The following is a 19,433-nucleotide window of genomic DNA, read 5'->3' as shown; positions in this document are numbered from 1 at the left end:
GGCGTTGAGATCATTTCCAATCCTGATTGCTCTACCCTGAACATTTTTGCAAAATGTTCAAGAGCTACCAACCATGAATACATCTCCCTTGTACGACCGAAAATAGACCCCCTTGCACGACCGAGCATGCCTATGCCCATGCCTCAAAATCGGCGCATTCGATAGCTAGACCAGTCAATTCACTACCCAACCCTTACATGGCAGCCACCACATGCTCATCACTGGTGAGGATATTGCATCGATGTCGGTTAATTCTCCATTGTTACGCATTCAGCCAGTCAGTCAGTGAGCTGGGTCCATGTCATTTGACCTTATGTAGTCAAGCCTCACCTCGTCTCTGGCTTTTGATCTCCTGGCTATCACTCTCCAGAGTATTCAACAACTAGATTCACATGATGGCCAGTCAAATCGCTCTGACAATCCAGTTCGGCTTTGCCCTGGTCTTACTGGCCTTCTGGCGCGCATTTACGCCACATACTTGGCTCAATCGGCTTATCTCCTATTTGGTGAATGTTGGTCTTTTTCCACGGCTGCCCCTGTGAGATTCAAGGCTAATTTTTAGTGTGCGTTGCTTTGGTGGTACCCAATCCATTCAACAGACGGCCAAGCCTCGATTCCGACCTGCCCGTACCGATTTCCGGATGGTGGAGGGAGTCTCAAATTCCTTGAATACGAAAGGGTCTCTCGTCGATGGGTGGAGGAGTATGGACCGGTCTATCGCATCTGGGTTGGTCTGACGCCTGAGATGTATGTGTCTTGTTCGCAGGAATCCGTCTGGCACCACTAATCCTCGCTAGCATATTGACTCGAGCCGAGGAGATCAAAACAGTCTTCAGAGATTCTGGAGATCACCAGAAGGCTTCGAACCTGAATGGGGGCTGGGTCATGGGGAATCTGGTTGGGGATGGGGTGGGTCTCATCAGCCGGGGCCACTGGAAACATGTTCATGCGGTGGTTTCGCCTCCATTTACTCAGAAGGCCACTACTTACGTCCCGTTGGTCCAGTCACGAGTGGTCCGACAGTTCAACGACCTTCACGGGGAAATTCGTGTTGGAGAGGCGTGGCGTCTGAAGCCAGCCGAAGATCTGAAGCTTCTGCCTTTCTGGGTCATCAGTGATCTCCTGTACGGAGAACTGCCTCCGGAGATGGTGCAAGAACTCCTACATATCACCGACCTGCGGACCGATATTTTCCAATATGCTTTCAAGGGCGGACTTTCGTTATTCTCCTTCACAAAAATCTTCTCTCCGATCATCCGGGCCAAGTTGCGCGTCTTCCACACGCGGTGGGCGGAATTCAACCGGCAAGCATATCAACGCGTCAAAGCCAGCAGCCAGGGCTTCACATGTGCGATCGTGCCTTTGTATGCAGCGGTCGAGAGTGGCCAGCTCACCCCAACAGAATTGATGCATACTCTCGACGAGGCGCTCTTCGCGAACATTGACGTCACGATCGGCAGCTTCTCATGGATCCCGTCCTTCCTCGCCGAGGACATCGCATCTCAGGAGGAGCTCCGAAGGGAGATCTCGGATATACGCTCGGACAATTCCAAAGATGCGTGGGCGCGATACATTGCCAGCAACTCTACCATGCTGGCTTGCTGCATCAATGAGTCCGCGCGGCTGCGGCCTGTCACGAATTACACTTACGCCCAATCGATCCCCACGGAACGCGATGTTGGTGGATTCCGCATCCCCAAGGGAACCTACATGGTGGTCGATACCAATGCGTTAAATATCCGGGATGAGTCCTGGGGCCCGGATAAGACGAGCTACCGACCGCGACGATTCTTGGCCGAATCCCGCTCGTATTTCCGCTATCGGTTTTGGCGCTTTGGCTTCGGGCCGCGCCAATGCATTGCCCAGGCGTTGGCAGATACGATACTGAAAGTGTTGGTGGCATACATGGTTGAGCATTACCGTCTCAGTTGCCTTGAAAAATCGGCTATAGACAGCCAGAAGACGCAGAAACAAGGGGATGCATGGTTCAAGGTCGCAGAGCAAGCGATTATCTTGGAGGCTCTATGATATTTCTTCAAGTTTGTGTCCGAATCATCGAGCCAAAGATGATAGTAATGACTCTTTCACCCCATTTCAATCGGTGATTTTGCCCAGAGTGGGAGGGGAGGGGGCCCGGCGAAATAAAAGAAACGCTGTGTTTCTCAAGTCAGTTGACTGTTAATTTTGGAACTGGCTGAGAAAAAGGTATTAAGGCGCGTATGTCTCATTGGAATTAAAACAACGTCTTGAATCAAATAAATAGAGAAACGATAGTGTTCGCTAAATTGCTGACGATTCGTATAAACAAAACTTGAGGGTAGAGAGATCCGACAAGGTAGAATGACGAAGGATCGGGCAAGAGAGACGTCACCGCCTTCCTTTAACGGAAGGCTGCTCTCTATAAATCCCCGGGCAGCATTGGTGGAAATACAAAACGAGATCATTATTCGGAAGTCATTTTGAAGAAGTATTAGGGATCGAAGAAATTGGCTTTTATAGCTAAGCTATCTAATGGTACAATCCTTTCATCATAATATATATACTTGAGGTTTATTCTTGTGCATGTGCAAAGTGATATGCTAGTAGCTATAGTCCTACCCACTTCACACCGGAATATCACTTCAAAGTTTCGCTCTGGTCTCTACTCCATATGAAAGACCGCCTCCTAGTACGATCTCAAAGAATGAGGCCCGGATCAGTCCAGGGCTAAGCCATGTAAGGTAAGTACAATGTAGACTCGTGACCGTGTCTATTATAATAATTTGCATACTCGTACATCGATGCGAGAAGTCTGCAATGATCAAGAAAGTATACTAAATTTGTGCCACGGAGAATGTGTGCAAGTGAGATCAATCATCAAAGCAAGGAATCGCTGCGAGCAAGGAGCCATGACCGAGGTGGTTCAACTGCGAGCGAGATAATCCATACAAGTGAGGAACTGCGTACCAGCATGATGGTTTCTCCAAGTAAGCTGGACTATACGCGCAAGCCCTGAAGACAGCAGGAGTGGTGTGTCATGAAAGAAGATTGGCGAAAAGCAAAGATACATGGCCTGAATTTGTACCGTACCTAAACCGCAGATGTAGCATCATACTGTCCGAAGAACCAATCAGCATAGGAGTTCACTGAATAGTCCAGTCAGTCCCTTGCAGAGCGCAGGTCTCGAGCGTTTTAAGATGATAGCAATATCAAGCGACTGAACTGATTGAACAGGTTGTGTCAAGAGGAAACTAGGCTTTACGATTTGAAGCGAAGATCAGGTTAGGTATTATGTATGTTGAGTTATTCTGCCAAAAGCGAAGATAGATATATTAACTAGACTACGAGTATTTTAGGATGAAACTGAAATCACATCAGACCTTACGCAACTTTTAAGTTAATCGTACTAAATGTCAATTTGGTACAGCTTTTATCAGGTGTGAAATAAAATTATGTGTAGGGTGAAGTCGAGCAAAGGTGTGAATTGGCGAAAGCGACGAGTAATCCATGTCGGACTCATCTGCAGGGAGATAGTAAATAACGGGTCTGATCCCTGATTTAGAGCCACCTCGACGATAATATTAAGACATACGAGTAAGCCCAAATCCTGATTTTCAAAAAGAAGGCACTTTTCCGTTGTTAGTTGATGCCAGCTACTACATATTGCAGGGACGAAGAGTCTCCACTACCATGACAGTTACCGACAAGACTGATGTGCAAAAGCTGGCCGTGCAAAAAGATGTTGACGAGATAATTAACTTCGCCCAGCGATTCATGAAAGCTGGTGGTGGTGATATGGCCGGCGATGAGGTCAACCTTGACCTTCAGAAGAAGGCCTTCAACCTATTCCAAACCCTCCGGGGCCCTGTTTCATCGGCATTGTCTTCCTTTGAAAATGTCAATGAGCACCCTCTCTGTACCATGTGGCAAATAATGACCATAAATGAGCACTTGAAAGATCGTTAAAGTGGGATCTTTACGAACTCTTCTTGCGGCCGGAGTCTTCCATGTCATCCCCCAAGGCGGACCTCCGATGACAGCCAGCGTGATCTCTTCACGGACAGGCATGGATAAGAGTGTTCTGAGTATGTCGTAGTTGAGATTCCAGAAACTCGGACATATCCAATGCTGATGAACATACAGTACGTCTGATGCGAGCCGTGACCCCATTTGGTCCATTCTGTGAGACAGGCGAAGAAGAATATGCCCACACGCCGTATTCCGAGGCATACCTGACCGCGGATATCGCTAGCTGCTTTCCGGTAATGTGCGTAGTCGAGGCGGAGGCCAATCCAGTCACTGGTTATTTACTGACCACGAAACGTTTGGCTCAGGTCGGACCTCATCTTCGGCCTTGTCCTGCAGATCTGCGACTTTCTTCGCCAGCATGACTGGAAGAATGCGATCACGACCCGAAGCAACCCGTTCACCCTGGCCCACAAGTGTCCGGGCCGGACGATGTTCGAGTACCTCTACAAGAACCCGAGGCATGTTGCTCCCGTAACCAAGGCCGAAGCGGCTGACGTGGACCAAATGGCCATGGATCTGTTCTCATGGGAGGATCGGCTTAGTGGTGTTGCAAAGGATCATGTTACCATAGTTGATATTGCCGGTAGTCATGGAAACGCCATGAGGCAGATCAGAGAGATTGCTCCAGGGTTATAAGGTCACCGTTTCATCGTGCAAGATCTCGAACCCGTCATTTAGGAACACAGCCAGGCGCTGCGAGCTGATGGTATCGAACCGCAGGTTTACGACATTTTGAAACAAGAACAGCCAATCCGCGGTAAGCCGTTTCTTTCTCGTCGAATGGCCGTGTTATGGTCGTGATGGCTCATGTTATTACTTCCGGCGCATCTTCCACGATTGGCCGGATCTTCCTGAAGCGAAGAAGATCCTCCAGAATACCACAGTCGCGATGGACCGCGACCAGTCCCGGGTCTTGATCCACGACATTATTGTCCCGGAGACGGGCGCTACCATGACTCACGCCTGGCAGGATCTGAGCCTGATGGCCATCGGAGGAATTGAAAGTACCGAGGAGAACTTTGCGAGCATTCTGGAAAGTATCGGGCTTGTTCTAGTGAAGGTGTGGAGGAAGCTGGGGGATATTATAGGCATTGTCGAGGCGAGGCTCCAATAAATAGCACTCTCTCGAGGAAAGTATGGCGGTAAGGCATTCTAGTCATCAAACATATACTAGTATCTTTACATCAGCTTGTCAGTACTAAAGAAAACATGAAGTTTCGAAGGAACTTATGATGGACTCCAAGTAGCTTTCTGGACTAAAAAGTTTTGTTTTGGAGAAGACTGTAAATGATCTCTTCGGTTACGATTACAACTTGTACTTGTCACGCGTACCTTACCATACCCAATTAGTTTGAGCTTGTATCTCGTGGCCTGAGGCAGCCTGAAATCAAATCCGAATCAGACATCATTACTCCGGCCTCAATTGAAGGATAGCGAGCTTGACTCACTCCCTCACGCTAAGCCTACTTCAAATACCGAACTCTCGTAGTCCTTCGCAAACATCGAAAGTCCCAGAAGCGTCCTTGCGTAGCTGCCACACTCAAGGGGCAAGCTCTGGCTGCTACCCTGATTTACATGAAGCCGGAGCAATGCCAATGTTGCATGTGCAGGATCAAAAGCACATATGAAGAATCACCATACGCTCCCCGTGCAAGGAATGCTGCATATCTCTCCCCTTCGCTGGCCAGGAGCCCGGGAGGTACCAATGATGACATACTCACAGGGGCATAGCGCAATACTACCCTCTTTTTTCTTCCCTCTTCAAGTTGGGTTACGATGTCGAAGCAGCCTGTATGGTTCGGCATAAGCAGTCACAGAATGAGACCAAGTATGTATATTCTTCAGCACAAAACTTTAACACTACGTAGCATTTTTTTTTTTTTTCTTTTTTCAAGAAATTCATCAGACCGCAACAAATTCCACCAACAGATCAAGTCTTCGCGATCCGTGGTCTGTTGCTTGTGGTGGAAACCCTCCAATAGAAGATCTTTGCCCTATAGGGAATTCCACTCCGCAGACTGCGGCTAGACCTTGGCAAAGCTCACGGGCTACCTAGCCCGGCACACGGCCCGGCCCGAATTTAGTGGCTAGGGTAGCCCTTAGCCCGGTCCGGCCGGGGCTTTGTCAAGGTCTAACGATGATCACGATGAAGATCAAGGTTTACTATCTGTACGCCACTCCCCATATCTAGGCCTTCATATAATATGTCCCTGGCTACAATCTCTACAGCTCTTCAAGACCCTCACTGGTAGAAACACAAATCAACTGCCGAGCAACAGCTGCTTCAATGCTCTTTTCTATACCGTTGAATCCATCAAGTATATGGAGGATTCCTGGCGTCTCAAGGTACATACCGTTGTTTTTTACTAGTAAGAACCGAAAGAAATCTTAAACAGAAACAGGAACTACTTCTAAACAGAGATCACGTTCTATTGAGGTTCCGAGCCTAAACGTTAGTATTCGAAGAAGTCGCTTGATGGTTATACGGTGGGATTTAATCTAGGGCTGCATACCGATGGCTAGAGCGTTGCTAAATGCGTGGACGGGCTGTACATAGGCGATGAGAAAATCTAGCAAAATAGGACTCAAAATGCACTCAACACGCGAGGGGCGGGGGGGGGGGGGGAGTTCAGGTTTGAACACTGACACTGACTGCATCATGTGTTCAATAGCGCAGGATTCCCCACACCACCAATCCCCCGATCCCTTCCTTCTTCATGCAAGGAGGCTTATCGATCAGCTGGCCCATGAGTTAAACCGACAGCAGAGTTCTACTTTTCTGAAGTAACTGATATTGCCATTCAATAGCATAGCAACCACGGCCACAAAACCACTTGTTAAGATGACAATCACAAACGGAGTTGGGCCGGCCGGAGTCGCGGAGCCCCGATCCAGCGGCATTGATGTAATTATTGTAGGGCTGGGGATTGCGGGGCTGGTGGCCGCCATAGAGTGCCATTACAAGGGGCATAGGGTGATCGGGCTGGAGAAGAGTCCCGAAATTCGTGTTTTAGGTATGTGTTCCAGGCTTGTGTTTCCACACTAACCCAGCAAGCTCACAATGTTTGACCGAGTATACAGGGGATAGCATCGCACTGGGCAGTAACGCCACTAAAGTATTGCGGGCGTGGGAACATGGCAGAGTGTACCTTCAGCTCGTCGCGCAATCGGATGATGTGGCCGCCATGGAGGTCCTCGATCCCGCGGGAAAGCTTTATGCCATGGATGTGATGGATGGCTATGGCATTGGAGAGGGCATGATTATTCATCGGGGCACACTCATCACCATTCTGTATCGCCATGCAGCCTCCTTAGGGATTGACTTACGGTTCGGATCAGAGGTCACCGAATATTGGGAGTCGAAGAATGACAATCAGGCGGGTGTGACAGTGAATGGATACCAGAAAATCTCTGCTGACTGTGTCATCGGCGCGGATGGTGTGCACAGTAAAACTCGAGATTTTGTGCTCGGATATCGTATTCCCACGCAGAACACCGGGTTGGCCGCGTATCGGTCATGCTTTCGTGCGAAACTTGTCGAGGGGGATCCGGGAGCCGCATGGATCTTGAAGGAAGTAGGCGAGCGAGATCGTATGCGGAGATACATTACCGATGGAGGCCTGGGGCTGACCCTGGCCACGGGGAAACGGGGACAGAATGTGATCTGGCAGGTTTGGCACCGAGTAAGTATCCTTTGTCTGCCAAAGTGAGGTCTACTGATGAGAATAATTCTAGAACGATGCGCAATCGGCCGAAAGCTGGGAGAACACCTCCAAGACTCGTGTGGAGGATGCCCTGGCACTCTTGATAGACTGGCCGATCTACCCAAAGATCGCCGACGTCCTCAGGCATACACCTAGCGATACGCTGGCGGACTACAAAATCATCGCCCGTGATCCTCTGCCGCGTTGGATCTCAAGTGGGGGACGCATCATGATCCTCGGCGATGCCGCCCACGCCATGTCCCCCATTGCGGGCCAAGGGGGTGGGCAGTCCATTGAAGATGCGGCGACGCTGGCCATTTGTCTTGAGCTGGCGGGCAAGTCGCGGGTGCGCCTAGGTCTGCAAGCCGTTCAGGCCCTCCGATACCAGCGGACGCGTCTCATCCAGGAGAGTGGGAATGCCATCTACGCGCAGATGCGCGATCCCGACTGGGAGGCGATCGAGAAGAATCCGGCGATGATAAAGTTTCCCCGACCTGAGTGGATTTTTGGATATGATGTTCACCGGGATGTTTATGAGGAGTTTCCGGTGATCCAACGAGCAATTCAGGATGGCAGCAAGTACAGACCGCGCAATGTTCCGGAAGACAGCGAATATCATATTGCGCATGACTACAAGGCGAATGCCTAAGACTAGAATTTCTATTAACACCCTTCTGGTCAGAAGTTTTCAATTCCTGCAATTCTTGAACAACTAGTTACGATACTGTTATTAGTAGATAACTTATCTTCACTAACCTTGGAAGCACCGAGAAGTATATCCACTATAATTCAAAGAGTACTAGTACAGTGGCGTTCCAAAAGTTTGAAACAGGACTGTATACTAGCATATAAGTGCAATACCGTGTATCGAAAACCATTAGAAGGCACAGACAGTAAAAACACTTATCTGTACAACGATTTCAAGCAGGTATAGAGCCAAATTCATGATCGCGGATACCACTTATATGCTACGGTAGATCACAGTAACTTGAATCTGTACATAATATGGAAACCCCGGTATAGTACCTTTTCGTATAGTAATTATTGCAATATCTCCGCCAATTCGGCCTCCAGTTCACGTAGTTTTACCACCATCCTCGCCCCCGCCTCCCGCTGCACAAACATCCCACTAACTAACAGACCCCCAATGCCCCCCTCCGGCGCCCTGATATCGTACTTAAGCAACATGTGACACAGAATCAACTTCGCCTCATCAGACGACAGAAACCGCCCGGGACAGGCGTGCTTCCCGTGACCAAAGGCCAAGTGGCTCATGCGCGTCTTCGTGAAGGGGGCCAAACCGGCGGTGCTGCGATCTCCCCTCATCTTTTCGAAGCGGTAGCCGTCAAATACTTCGGGATCCGGGTACATGATGGCATTGAGGCGGAGGTCATTGGCGAAGGCCAAGTTGGTACCTTTGGGGATTTTGGTGCCGTCTTGGAGAGTTACGGGCTCTTTAGCGAAGCGGAACATTGATACTTGACTTTATCAGTTGTGTATTGAGGTAGTTGGCTAGAGGATGGGGTAGGGGGAAGACAAACTGAGTGTGGCAGGCTCAAGACGCTGGCTTTCCTTCATTACACTCTCCATCAGCGTGAGCTTAAGCAGGCTGGTGCGATGGATGCCATGCGGGCTAGCTGTCAAGACGGTAACCAACTCCTCGCGCAGCGGTTGGATCAGCTCGGAGTGTTCCACCAGTCGAGCCACCACTTTCTCCACTAGATCCGCTGTCGTCAGGACGGAGACGGCGATTAAACGTAGCTGCGCTAGCGTGGCGTCGTAGCGTGCGCCATTGGCGAACTGGTCGATGAACGTCAGGGTGGAAAACTCCCGGTCGTCGGCGTTGCGCTCCCCCGCACAACGGGTTTTCTCACGCAGCACAGGCAACAAAATGCGGTTCGCGCGCTTGATCTGACGGCGCACCGTCTGGCAGGGGCCCAAAAACCAGTGGACCAGCGGTTGGAGAAAGCGAGGCCAGGCTTGAATGGCGGCCACGGCGATGGCGCGGTTAGTAGTGAAGCTGATGACGATCTCGAGCCATTCGGAGTTGCGACTGAGCTCGGGTCCAATTAGGGCTCTCGTGGTCATCTGCGCCACTAACGCCAATATCGTCTCGCGGATGGGCACGGACTGCCAAACTGCTGGTTTATATATGGCTTAGTTTTCTACAGCTATAGTGCTCGAATGCTGTGCTTGGGACTTACTAGACGCCTCGGTCCACTTAGTGCGCAAACACTCGCTGGCTTCATCGGAGAGGGGGCGCGTCAAGTGTACTAAATAAAAGGTGGAGAAGCGGTGGTAAGTTAGGGGCTCTGTTTATCCAGAAACGTTTTATAAGAAGCGAAACTCACGAAGTTTCTTGTTCAGGGCCTGGATAGCCATCGGAGAGACATGGTTATGTAACGAGCTTTGGAACGTCGTTTCAAAGCCCGGTAACTCCAGAAGAATGACCTTCAAGTTGTACATATAGAATTAGTAATTCGGGTTCGGTTATAACTTATATATGCGGTGATTGACCGGGAATACATACATCCACTAACGCGTCGTAGGCACTGAATCTCTCATCGTTTCTAATTTCCTCAGCGTATCGGTCGGACAAAATTAGATACATTCCCATGTTGGTCGCCACTCGGAACATCGAGCGACCCTAGGGGCACCGAATCATGTCAATTTATCTCGCCATTCCGTTGCAACTCGACTTTGGGCTCGACTCACCTCCTCGAGCCCTTTCGCAATCAGTTCGCGGGCATTGTGGCTAAAGTCCTCCTTTGCTTGGCGCTGGAAGGGATCGCAGGCATGCCAATTGACGGGTTTAGGCTCGCCGAAGAAAGCGAGAATGGATCGCTTGAGGAAGAGCAAACTGACCAGCCCGATTCCTAGGTACAAGAGTTGGGACATGGTGATGGTCTCCATGATGCTTGCCTCGAAAGAAAATGTGATATATCCACCCGGTGCGTGACGATTGTCTTTCGACCTTATTGATGGGTAAGTGTGGTTGTTCTCTCGTGTTAAGGATTAATGTGTCTCTCGGGTTGAGTCTCGTCAGCATAGATTCCGAAGTGACCGGAATTTGCACTCCTAACGAATTCACAGATTCAATACTTAGCACGCCACATACCCCCTCCCCTACTCTTTCCCCCTTGCAGCCCCTGCTCTGTAACATTCGTGATGATGCATCTAGCTGAATATGGGTTGATGGAGATCTGAAGGTCTGGACAATACCTAAATAGGTGAGGTAAGGGAGGCGAGGGCCCTGTAACGCAAGCCTCTGCGGGAAGACACGAGCCAAAAAACCGAAACCGAGGGGAACTCCCACGGTCAGCAGCTTATTCTACCTGGGTATCGTTCCCCTCTTCTGTTATTCATATTCATCTTGTGCTGCCACCCTATCAACCTACCTCCCATTCCTCAACCACAATCCCATCTATCCTCAAAAATCTCACTATGACCCGCGCCACTAACTTCACCGAGCTCTACTCAGGTAAAGGCATCCTGGAGACGTATATGATCGCCGAGAAGATCACGCGGTACTTCACGCAGGATCTGATCGAGCTGTCGGGCCTGCTAGAGTCGAATTTTCGACCACTCCAGGTGCTGGACCTCGCCTGCGGGACCGGGGTCGTGTCCGAGAAGCTCCATGAGGTGTTAGCGGGCCAGCCCCAAGCCAGCTGGGAGCTGATATGCGGCGACATCTCGACGGAGCTGACGGACCATGTCAAGCGCAAGATTGTCGAGGAAGGGTGGTCTAATTCGAGCGCTCGGGTGATGGATGCCCAGAACACAGAGTTGCCTGCCACTGAGTTGACGCATGTGTTTGCTGCGCTGGGTGTGTTACCTACCCTCTGAATTGACTATAGCGTGCTAATGAAAAGCTCGAAAGCGTGGACCTCATTTCCTGATACTTACGCCGCTTTGAACGGTAAATCCCCTCCCTCCAATACATTATCCACCAAACGCAACAAGTAATGTTAAAACCAAGATACGCTCCGCATTCTGAAGCGAGGTGGCACATTGACCATCTCAACCTGGCAGAAAAGTACGCTCCAACCCCTTCCCTTCCTTTCTCTTTCCAGTAATTTTCCAGGCGCAGTAAAACTAACGGCAATAAAGCGGAATGGCTCCCCGTCCTCGAAGCCGCCGTCCGCACCATCCCAGCAGACCTCCCCTTCCCCACTACCAAAGAATTCATGTCCTGCATGAATCCCGGCTGGGACGACGAGGAGTACGTGCGTGGCCGCCTCGAGCAGGCTGGTTTCGTGCGCATACACACGACCACAATCTCCAAGGAATTCAATACCTCTACGGCCGATCTGTACAAGATCGCCGGGCCGGTAATTCCGATCATAGTTAGTAAATGGTGGTCGGTCGAGCAGCGCGAGGCTCATGAGTGGGAGATTTTGCCGGCGCTGGCGAGTTATTTGGACAAGACGTACGGAGAGACCAGCCTGGTGCCGCAGAAGTGGACGGCGGTTTTTGCGAGGGGCGAGAAGAGGGGATAGTTCGGGGGAACAATTGGAAGGGGAAGGAAAGAGTGGTATTGGCTTGATTTCTGGGGTCGGAGAATTTACATTCGGGGGCTTTACGCTACAGGTTTCGACCGCTGATTATTCTCATGGTGTGTTCAATCTGAGGCTGATGCATTGGAGGCGACTGTACTGCACTGGGTTATGCCACTCTACCGACTATCTAGCGATATTACAGTATATCATATACTGTATATGTTAACAAATTTCGAAAATTTCTGGCGGGAATTTGGGTTTCGACGTATAGGCTCTTCGGCGTAGCTTGGACTTTCTTTGGATTTAAATAAACCCTAAATATATTCCGGCCCGTCCCCCCCCCGGGGACGCGCTTAGAAAAGTCTTGGCGAGGGGGGGGGGAGTAAATACGTCCCCCCCCCCCTAACTACATCAATCCTCTATATTTTTCGATCGGGCTTTTTGGAAGTTTGATTAGAATCAACTAAACTATTCTCCTAAATATATTCCGGCCTGGGTGTGATTTGTCATCCGTCTCGGAATTACTGCACCGTATCATGAGCACGTGAAAATGAAATTTTCTTTTATTTTCATAGTGAAGAAGTGACGCATTTCCAGGCATACGTATATCTTTCTGATATTACAGATAGAACGCGAGATCAGCCCCCTCGGCTCGCTCCCATTCCATCTCTCCGTTTCCAAGAAAAGCGAAAGGGTCGGCAGTATTATAACGGATTTCGAAATCCTCTCCACGAATATTTGCAATCGCCTCTGTGTTCGCTTGTCAGCATCTATACATGAAACGACTCCTGCCATAAGCGTGACAGCATAAATCAACCTTACCTTTGAAATGAAGGACACTGCCAGGGTACATCGCTGTGACGGTATCTCCATTGTTATACCAGGCACTACAGCCTCCGCTCCAGACTGTATTCTTCAGAGTACCCTGCGCGCGGCGGTTGTAGCTATGAACAACAGAGTCATAGACTGCAGCAGATCTTTCCAATATGCATCAGTAAAATAGTCGGGTATACCCGGAGAATGGGAAACTTACTTGATATCCTCGCGAGCAATTTTCTGTGCCCATTTGAGCATGTAGTCGGCACTCCACGCTAGCATTTGGGGCACACTTCCGTGGCCGATGGGACAATTTGGCCCTGCAAACATAAAATAGTTTGGTGTGGCAGCGGTGCAGAGTGCGAAGTATGCCTCGGGTGTGGCTGCCCACTCTTTATCTAACCGGCGACCGTCTCGACCAATGAGTTCCCACCCTGGAACAAACGACGTATCGAATCCAGTTGCACAGACAATCAAGTCGAACTCTTCCACTCCAGCTGCCGTGCGGATACCAGCCGAGGTAATTTCCTCTATGCCCTCAAAGCACCACTTTGCATTGGGCTGCTGCATGGACTCCAGGTATCCATCGCCCGGGCTCAGTCTGCGGCAGCCAACATCGTACTTTGGAATAAGCTTTTCGATTAAGTGTGGGTTCTCGCTGAGACGCTGTCGCATAAGACCTTCAGTAGCGTTGGCTATAAAGCTATTAAGCTCCGAACCAGTCAGCATTAGGCGGTACACTGAATTAACACTTCTCAAAGTCAGCGTAAAGGAAGGACAAAGGGTATACAAGGCTGATCTTACGAGCACTCAATGCGCTTCCGGTACTCGAGGTATTTTTGCGGATCATTCCGGTATAAGTCCTTTTCTTCGTTGGTGTACTCAAAGTTTGTACCCATTCCATCCTTCGTTATATCCGGGCACAAGTTGACCGAAACCCAGGTGGGATTGCGAATATAATTTACGAGCTTTGCAGCTTTCGGTTGCAGCGCCGGCACAACCTGAATCCCTGAAGAGCCATTTCCAATGACGGCAATTTTCTTCCCCTCCCATTCGTAAGAGGTGTCCCAAGCAGCAGTATGGAGGATTTTGCCGGTGAAGTTATCCAATCCCTCGATGTTTGGAGTTTTGTGTCGATTTAGAATTCCGGACGCGTTGATAAGGACGTCGGCTTCGTCGCTAATAATTTTGCCACCACCTTGTCTTAGGTGAAGACTCCATTTTCCGGTATCCTCATTCCAAATTGACTTTATCAATCTAGTATCGAATTGGATCGGATCTTTTAGCCCATACTTTTCCACGGTATTCTGTATGTATTCTTGTATTTCTGGGCCCCCGACATAGCATTTAGACCACGAAGGATTCGGCTCAAAGGGGAAAATGTAGCTATGCGATGGAATGTCGCAGCCGACTCCAGGATAGACGTTCTCGAGCCAAGTGCCGCCTACATCCTTGTTCTTTTCGTAGATCGTAAAGTCGACAAAATCGAGGGGTTGTTCATGCTTGAGTTTGTGGGCCAAGATTAGGCCTGAAAAGCCTGCGCCGATGCATACAATTCGTAGCTTTCGAGGCTGGAAGGCCCATCGACTAGGGTCTGTGCGGATTGCTTCTTCGTCGATGAATTCGTTCGATGGCATGATGTCTGATGTGCACACCAGGACGTTTTGGGTTTGCTAAGAATTTATTTCCTAGCGTGCAGCGGGGGAAATGCTCATTCTTAATCTCCGTGCAGGTTTCGTCAAAATGCACGGTGGGCCCATTATCCCTTTAGTGGCTCAATAAATGGTATAGTGCGGCGAGTTCAGGCATTATCGGCGAATGGCTCGGACATGCTATGTGGAGAGACGGGCTGGGAAGTTGAACAAGTTCGCTGGAAGGATGCACCAGTCAAGGCTTACCCCATCTCGCGACCCATTTATTATACTCTCGGTTCGGAACCTTGAAGGTGCTGATGCCGATGGCTTGTGGTTCGATTCAATGAAGTAGGTGCTGACATTTATGTCTCATCTTTTCAACAATCTGTGGTTTCTACGAAATTCGAGCCGCGCTACTTCAGAAAGCATAACTCTTGCATTGACAGCTCAGGGTCGCAAGATTGGCCCCCACGGGCTAGCGTTGCAACCAGGAGGGATGAAGGATTAGGGCTATGTCTTTTGTGGAGCCGGCTGCATGAGTAGCTTCGAATGACAGGAGGATTGTTTTATGCTGCTATAATAGCTGCTAACGGCGAATTTGACCCTGAAATGGTTTCCAAGATTTATTCACCTTTGCAGGATGTCGTGCGAATAGGTCCTATCGAAGATCCAGCAATATGTCCACAAGTATATTCGGGAACCTCCTCCCGGAACGGATTTGTCTGTCAATCACAGCGGAAACAACAACGCAGCTGTCATTACAACGTATTGCATTGCAGCCGTCGCCATTGCACTTCGCTTCTACACAAGACTGCGGGTGCGAAGAGTGTCGGTAGCTGCAGACGACTGGCTGATTCTAGGCGCACTGGTATGATCTTCTTACCCGCAGGCGCTCCGTTGCGGAAGGCCAGGCTAACACGTTCGTCTCCATCTACAGGTAGCCGTCACTGCCAGCCTTGTGTCAACAATCATAGGTAGCCTTGCTCCCAACCCAGTCACGCCATAGGCCGGATACTGATTTGAATCATGCAGGTGGATACCACGGTCTCGGGAAGCATGTATGGGCTGTTCCCATCGACGATGTGATCACGGTCATGCAGATTTTGTTCGCCTACATCCTGATCTACGTCGCCACGGTACCCTTGATCAAATTCTCTATACTCCTCTTTTACCGACGCATTTTTGGCATGACCTGGACGATTGGGCTCTGCATGTTCCTTACGGCTGGCTATTTCATTTCTTGCAATGTTGCATTTTTGGTTTGCTGCCGACCCGTTTCATACTACTGGAGTCAATACACCGACCCAGCTGGGGGCAAATGTGTCTTCCCTCTATATCCATTCTACCTCGGCAATGCAGCTGCCAACGTGACAACGGACGTCCTCATCCTTCTAGTCCCCATCCCTTTGACCTGGAAACTGCAGATGCGAACAAGTCAGAAAATCCTTATCATTGGTATTTTTCTGTTAGGCGGATTGTATTTATCTCCCCACCGCTGTTTGCACCCGGGATAAACACTAACATCGTACAGTGTCTGTGTTGCGAGTCTAGTCCGAATTTACTACATGGCATTCCTCGGCCATTCGGTCGATATCACTTGGATTATGGGAGATGTTTTCATCTGGTCCAGTGTTGAGCCTTCTATTGGCATTCTGTGTGCCTGTCTTCCAACTTTGAAACCTCTGCTTCGATATACAGTCGAGCACTTTTCCAGCTTCAGCACTGGAAGACAAAATGAGAGTTCGCAGAATAACCCCAGAAATTCTTCCTCGAAACGTGAAAGTGTGGCACGGAAACCACAAACGCCTCTTGACTGGGATGAAGCCCAGCTGACAACACATGCCTTCCAAATACAGATGGAGGATATGAAAAGATCTGAAAGCGACGAGGAAGGCATTACAATCGAAAGGGACTTCCGAATAGCAGAAGAGCATAACACTCGGCGTTATAAATCTTGGCTGATATGAAAATTTCACTATGTGGCGGTATCTAAAACTATAGTTATACCCTATATAGCAAGGCAAGTAAAGCGATTACGGCTTACTATTATTTGAGTGTTCGCTACCGAGCACTTCAACAAAACTCAAGACTGCCATTGAGGAGCGGCTCCAGATGTGGTCGAGACATATCCATTGACGCAATGCACGCAATCTATGTACATGTTTCAAGTATGTGGACGTTCCTATGATCCTTTCCTCCCAGGCTCCGCCGGACGCAGAAGGGGAATGGGAAAATATTCTGTCATAGAGGATATTTATGGACGGGTGACTGCACTGTAGTAATAGTTCAGTTTAAGGCTTGTCAAGTCCCCATCCATTTCCAGAGAACCTGCAATAACTGGTCGCGGTGGATTGGTTTTCCGATATAATCTTTCATCCCCTTAGCGAGGTACATCTCCATATCGCTCGTTAACGCATTCGCCGTAAGGGCAACGATAGGCACGTCAATGCCCTTGCCTCTTATCTGTGAAGTCGCTTCCAACCCATTGAGCACCGGCATACTGATGTCTATGAGAACAAAATTGAATGACAAAGGCATTTCCTTGACTTGTCGAACGGCCTCCTTCCCGTCCCAGGCCACATCAATGCGCTCAAAACCAAAGCTTTGAAGAAGCTTGAGCATCACCATATAGTTGATAAGATTATCCTCGACAAGTAACAAATGCTTGCGCGGCGCAATTTCTCTGACTTTGTTGAGGAGGTCCCTGGATTTATCAGTCGTAGGCGTGGCAGGTAGCTTATTTGGATCGCCAATGTATGTGCGACCCATTCTGGCTGTGAACCATAACACACTGCCTTTGCGCTGTGGACCAGGCATATAGCCCACTGTGCCGTCCCTAAGCTCCGCTAAACTCTTGCAAATCGAAAGACCAAGATCAGTGCCCTGGTACTGTTGGGCTATAGCATCGGCAAATCGCGTAAAAGGTGTGAAGAGAGTATTGAGAGAACTATCAGGAATTCCAACTCCAGAGTCTGCAAACTCTGTTGTGATAATGTAGACCTGGGGATCCGATTTGACGGGAGAGAAAGTAGTAGCCAGTCGAATACTGCCAGACCCCGTAAATTTCACGGCGTTTCCGAGCATATTCTGAACTACCTGACGATACCGTAATGGGTCACCATGCATAACCTTAGGTTAGTCCGGTGGAATCGAACAAATCAGCTCAACTCCGGGCTCCAAGAGAGACCTGCAGTTGCGCACGACAGCATCAAGAATGCTCTTGATATCCACAACGTCAGAGTGAAGAGAGAAAGATCCAGATGATAGCTTCGAGTAGTCCAGGATATCATTAATGGCCTGGAGCAAGATCGACGTTGAGTCCTCCATAATCGAAGCGTATTCAAGTTGCCGGCCGGTAAGTTCGGTATCCCTCATCATCGCGAGCGCAAGCCTGCATACCGTTCATGGGGGTCCGTAACTCATGGCTCATGTTTGCCAAGAATTCTGTCTTCATCTTCGCGAACTCCTCGAAGGCTACCACCATGCGTGCCTCGGCAGCCTTTCGCTCCGTGAGGTCGCGCGTGACCTTGGCAAAGCCGACGTGACGGCCAAACTGATAAATAGGCGTGATCATCACGTTGGCCCAGAAACGCGATCCATCTTGTCGATGCCGCCAGCCTTCATCTTCCATCCGACCATCCTGTAGAGCCCGTGCCAAACCCCTACTTGGTAGTTCAATATCACGGTCTTCAGGACCATATAGAATAGAAAAGTGCTTGCCGATGATTTCGGATGGGGAATATCCCTTCAAAATTGCAGCGCCAGAATTCCACGTAATTATGATGCCCCGAGTGTCGAGCATAAAGATCGCGTAATCTTTCACTCTATCGACCAAAATTTTATAAGTTTCGTTTATGTAGGCGTGCTGTTCATTGATCGCGACCCAGTGATCTTTTGACGCGTTTTGAGGCTCTAATACGACGTAGATTAACGACTGTTCCTCGAAAATTGGCGTTATGCGAAGCTGAAAAATCGAGTTCTTGCTTGTGATATGTATTCCCTCTGTGTTGGGAGACAATAGTCCACGTCGATTCCCGCGGTAATGAGTGATACGGGTCACTTGTGTTCGTCGTGCACATGTGTTCGAGCCGAACCTGCTACCTCGTCCCTGGTCTGCTATCTTGTTGCCAGCTACATTGACGGCAAGTCTGTACCATCCTCAGTCACCAGAAATCATGCTGACATGAAGAAGCAGTGAGACGAGACCCCTAGTTTAGTCGTTTCTATGGATCCGATCGGGATAGTGTATAGAGGCTCGTAGTGGGGGACCTCATCGAGGCCGCATGCAAGGCAAGTCGCGACTTGCGGCGGCAGCTTCGAAATGGCGCTACATTGAGTGTATCTAACAGTAACTTCCTTTGGCCGTGTCCTAATGCAGACGGCGATTCAAAGCTGGCCAGTACCTCCTCATCACAAATATAATTTGAAAGCCTATAGTCGCTGTAATGTAGTTGGCTATTTCCCCGATGTTAAGCTCAAGCCAGCCGCAATCCGACCGATTGCATCCTTGATTTCACCACCGAGGGGCACGCTCCTGCCGGCAGAAGCAGCCTCGCAAGCACGGCCAGCCAGTTGCTTCGGCTGTCACAATTTTCCATTGATGATTCAAGTGGTAAAAGGCTAATTCTTAATCTCAGTCGCAGACGACCAGCTTGTTGACTTCAAATTTACTCCGTATCCGCTGTTATTTCATTTGGTGTGGGCGTGTCACATGTATCCTACGCGACGCGTTGCGACGCGCCAGTGCACTGCGTTGCCCCCTCCCATAGCAT

At 49.6% G+C, this 19,433-nt stretch overlaps 8 protein-coding genes across 8 annotated transcripts; 5 read left to right on the top strand and 3 right to left on the bottom strand.

Moving 5' to 3' along the window:
• Positions 1-392: 392 nt before the first annotated feature.
• N7481_006835 (cytochrome P450) lies at positions 393-2,028 on the top strand (the record flags this gene model as incomplete). Its single annotated transcript, XM_057266054.1, has 3 exons — positions 393-512; positions 563-747; positions 798-2,028. The coding sequence occupies 3 exons, from the start codon at positions 393-395 to the stop codon at positions 2,026-2,028; spliced, it is 1,536 nt and encodes a 511-aa protein (XP_057123774.1).
• Positions 2,029-3,669: 1,641 nt separating this feature from the next.
• N7481_006834 (uncharacterized protein) lies at positions 3,670-5,122 on the top strand (the record flags this gene model as incomplete). The annotated part of the gene is made up of 5 exons (XM_057266053.1): positions 3,670-3,895; positions 3,948-4,064; positions 4,123-4,246; positions 4,314-4,637; positions 4,756-5,122. The coding sequence occupies 5 exons, from the start codon at positions 3,670-3,672 to the stop codon at positions 5,120-5,122; spliced, it is 1,158 nt and encodes a 385-aa protein (XP_057123773.1).
• Positions 5,123-6,850: 1,728 nt separating this feature from the next.
• On the top strand, positions 6,851-8,361 carry N7481_006833 (FAD-dependent oxidoreductase; the record flags this gene model as incomplete). Its single annotated transcript, XM_057266052.1, has 3 exons — positions 6,851-7,022; positions 7,090-7,691; positions 7,744-8,361. 3 exons carry the CDS (start codon positions 6,851-6,853, stop codon positions 8,359-8,361), a joined length of 1,392 nt encoding a protein of 463 aa, XP_057123772.1.
• A 392-nt stretch (positions 8,362-8,753) lies between these two features.
• Positions 8,754-10,625, bottom strand: ftmG (cytochrome P450 monooxygenase ftmG; the record flags this gene model as incomplete). The annotated part of the gene is made up of 6 exons (XM_057266051.1): positions 8,754-9,190; positions 9,254-9,853; positions 9,917-10,024; positions 10,064-10,163; positions 10,243-10,359; positions 10,428-10,625. 6 exons carry the CDS (start codon positions 10,623-10,625, stop codon positions 8,754-8,756), a joined length of 1,560 nt encoding a protein of 519 aa, XP_057123771.1.
• A 531-nt stretch (positions 10,626-11,156) lies between these two features.
• N7481_006831 (class I SAM-dependent methyltransferase) lies at positions 11,157-12,211 on the top strand (the record flags this gene model as incomplete). Its single annotated transcript, XM_057266050.1, has 4 exons — positions 11,157-11,538; positions 11,593-11,631; positions 11,692-11,748; positions 11,823-12,211. The coding sequence occupies 4 exons, from the start codon at positions 11,157-11,159 to the stop codon at positions 12,209-12,211; spliced, it is 867 nt and encodes a 288-aa protein (XP_057123770.1).
• Positions 12,212-12,830: 619 nt separating this feature from the next.
• Positions 12,831-14,664, bottom strand: N7481_006830 (flavin-containing monooxygenase; the record flags this gene model as incomplete). Its single annotated transcript, XM_057266049.1, has 4 exons — positions 12,831-12,961; positions 13,034-13,188; positions 13,245-13,781; positions 13,832-14,664. 4 exons carry the CDS (start codon positions 14,662-14,664, stop codon positions 12,831-12,833), a joined length of 1,656 nt encoding a protein of 551 aa, XP_057123769.1.
• A 546-nt stretch (positions 14,665-15,210) lies between these two features.
• N7481_006829 (uncharacterized protein) lies at positions 15,211-16,628 on the top strand (the record flags this gene model as incomplete). The annotated part of the gene is made up of 5 exons (XM_057266048.1): positions 15,211-15,273; positions 15,329-15,529; positions 15,599-15,635; positions 15,694-16,138; positions 16,193-16,628. 5 exons carry the CDS (start codon positions 15,211-15,213, stop codon positions 16,626-16,628), a joined length of 1,182 nt encoding a protein of 393 aa, XP_057123768.1.
• Positions 16,629-16,962: 334 nt separating this feature from the next.
• N7481_006828 (PAS domain-containing protein) lies at positions 16,963-18,463 on the bottom strand (the record flags this gene model as incomplete). Its single annotated transcript, XM_057266047.1, has 3 exons — positions 16,963-17,790; positions 17,863-18,052; positions 18,126-18,463. The coding sequence occupies 3 exons, from the start codon at positions 18,461-18,463 to the stop codon at positions 16,963-16,965; spliced, it is 1,356 nt and encodes a 451-aa protein (XP_057123767.1).
• Between the last annotated feature and the right edge of the window lie 970 nt (positions 18,464-19,433).

The sequence above is a fragment of the Penicillium waksmanii genome, assembly GCF_028829765.1.
Source record: "Penicillium waksmanii strain IBT 27052 chromosome Unknown utg000005l:1.0-5232799.0:1.0-5237142.0, whole genome shotgun sequence".
In the NCBI taxonomy this organism is placed as follows: Eukaryota; Fungi; Ascomycota; class Eurotiomycetes; order Eurotiales; family Aspergillaceae; genus Penicillium; species Penicillium waksmanii.
The sequence above is the reverse complement of the archived record's forward strand: the minus strand, read 5'-3'. Positions and strand labels throughout refer to the sequence as shown.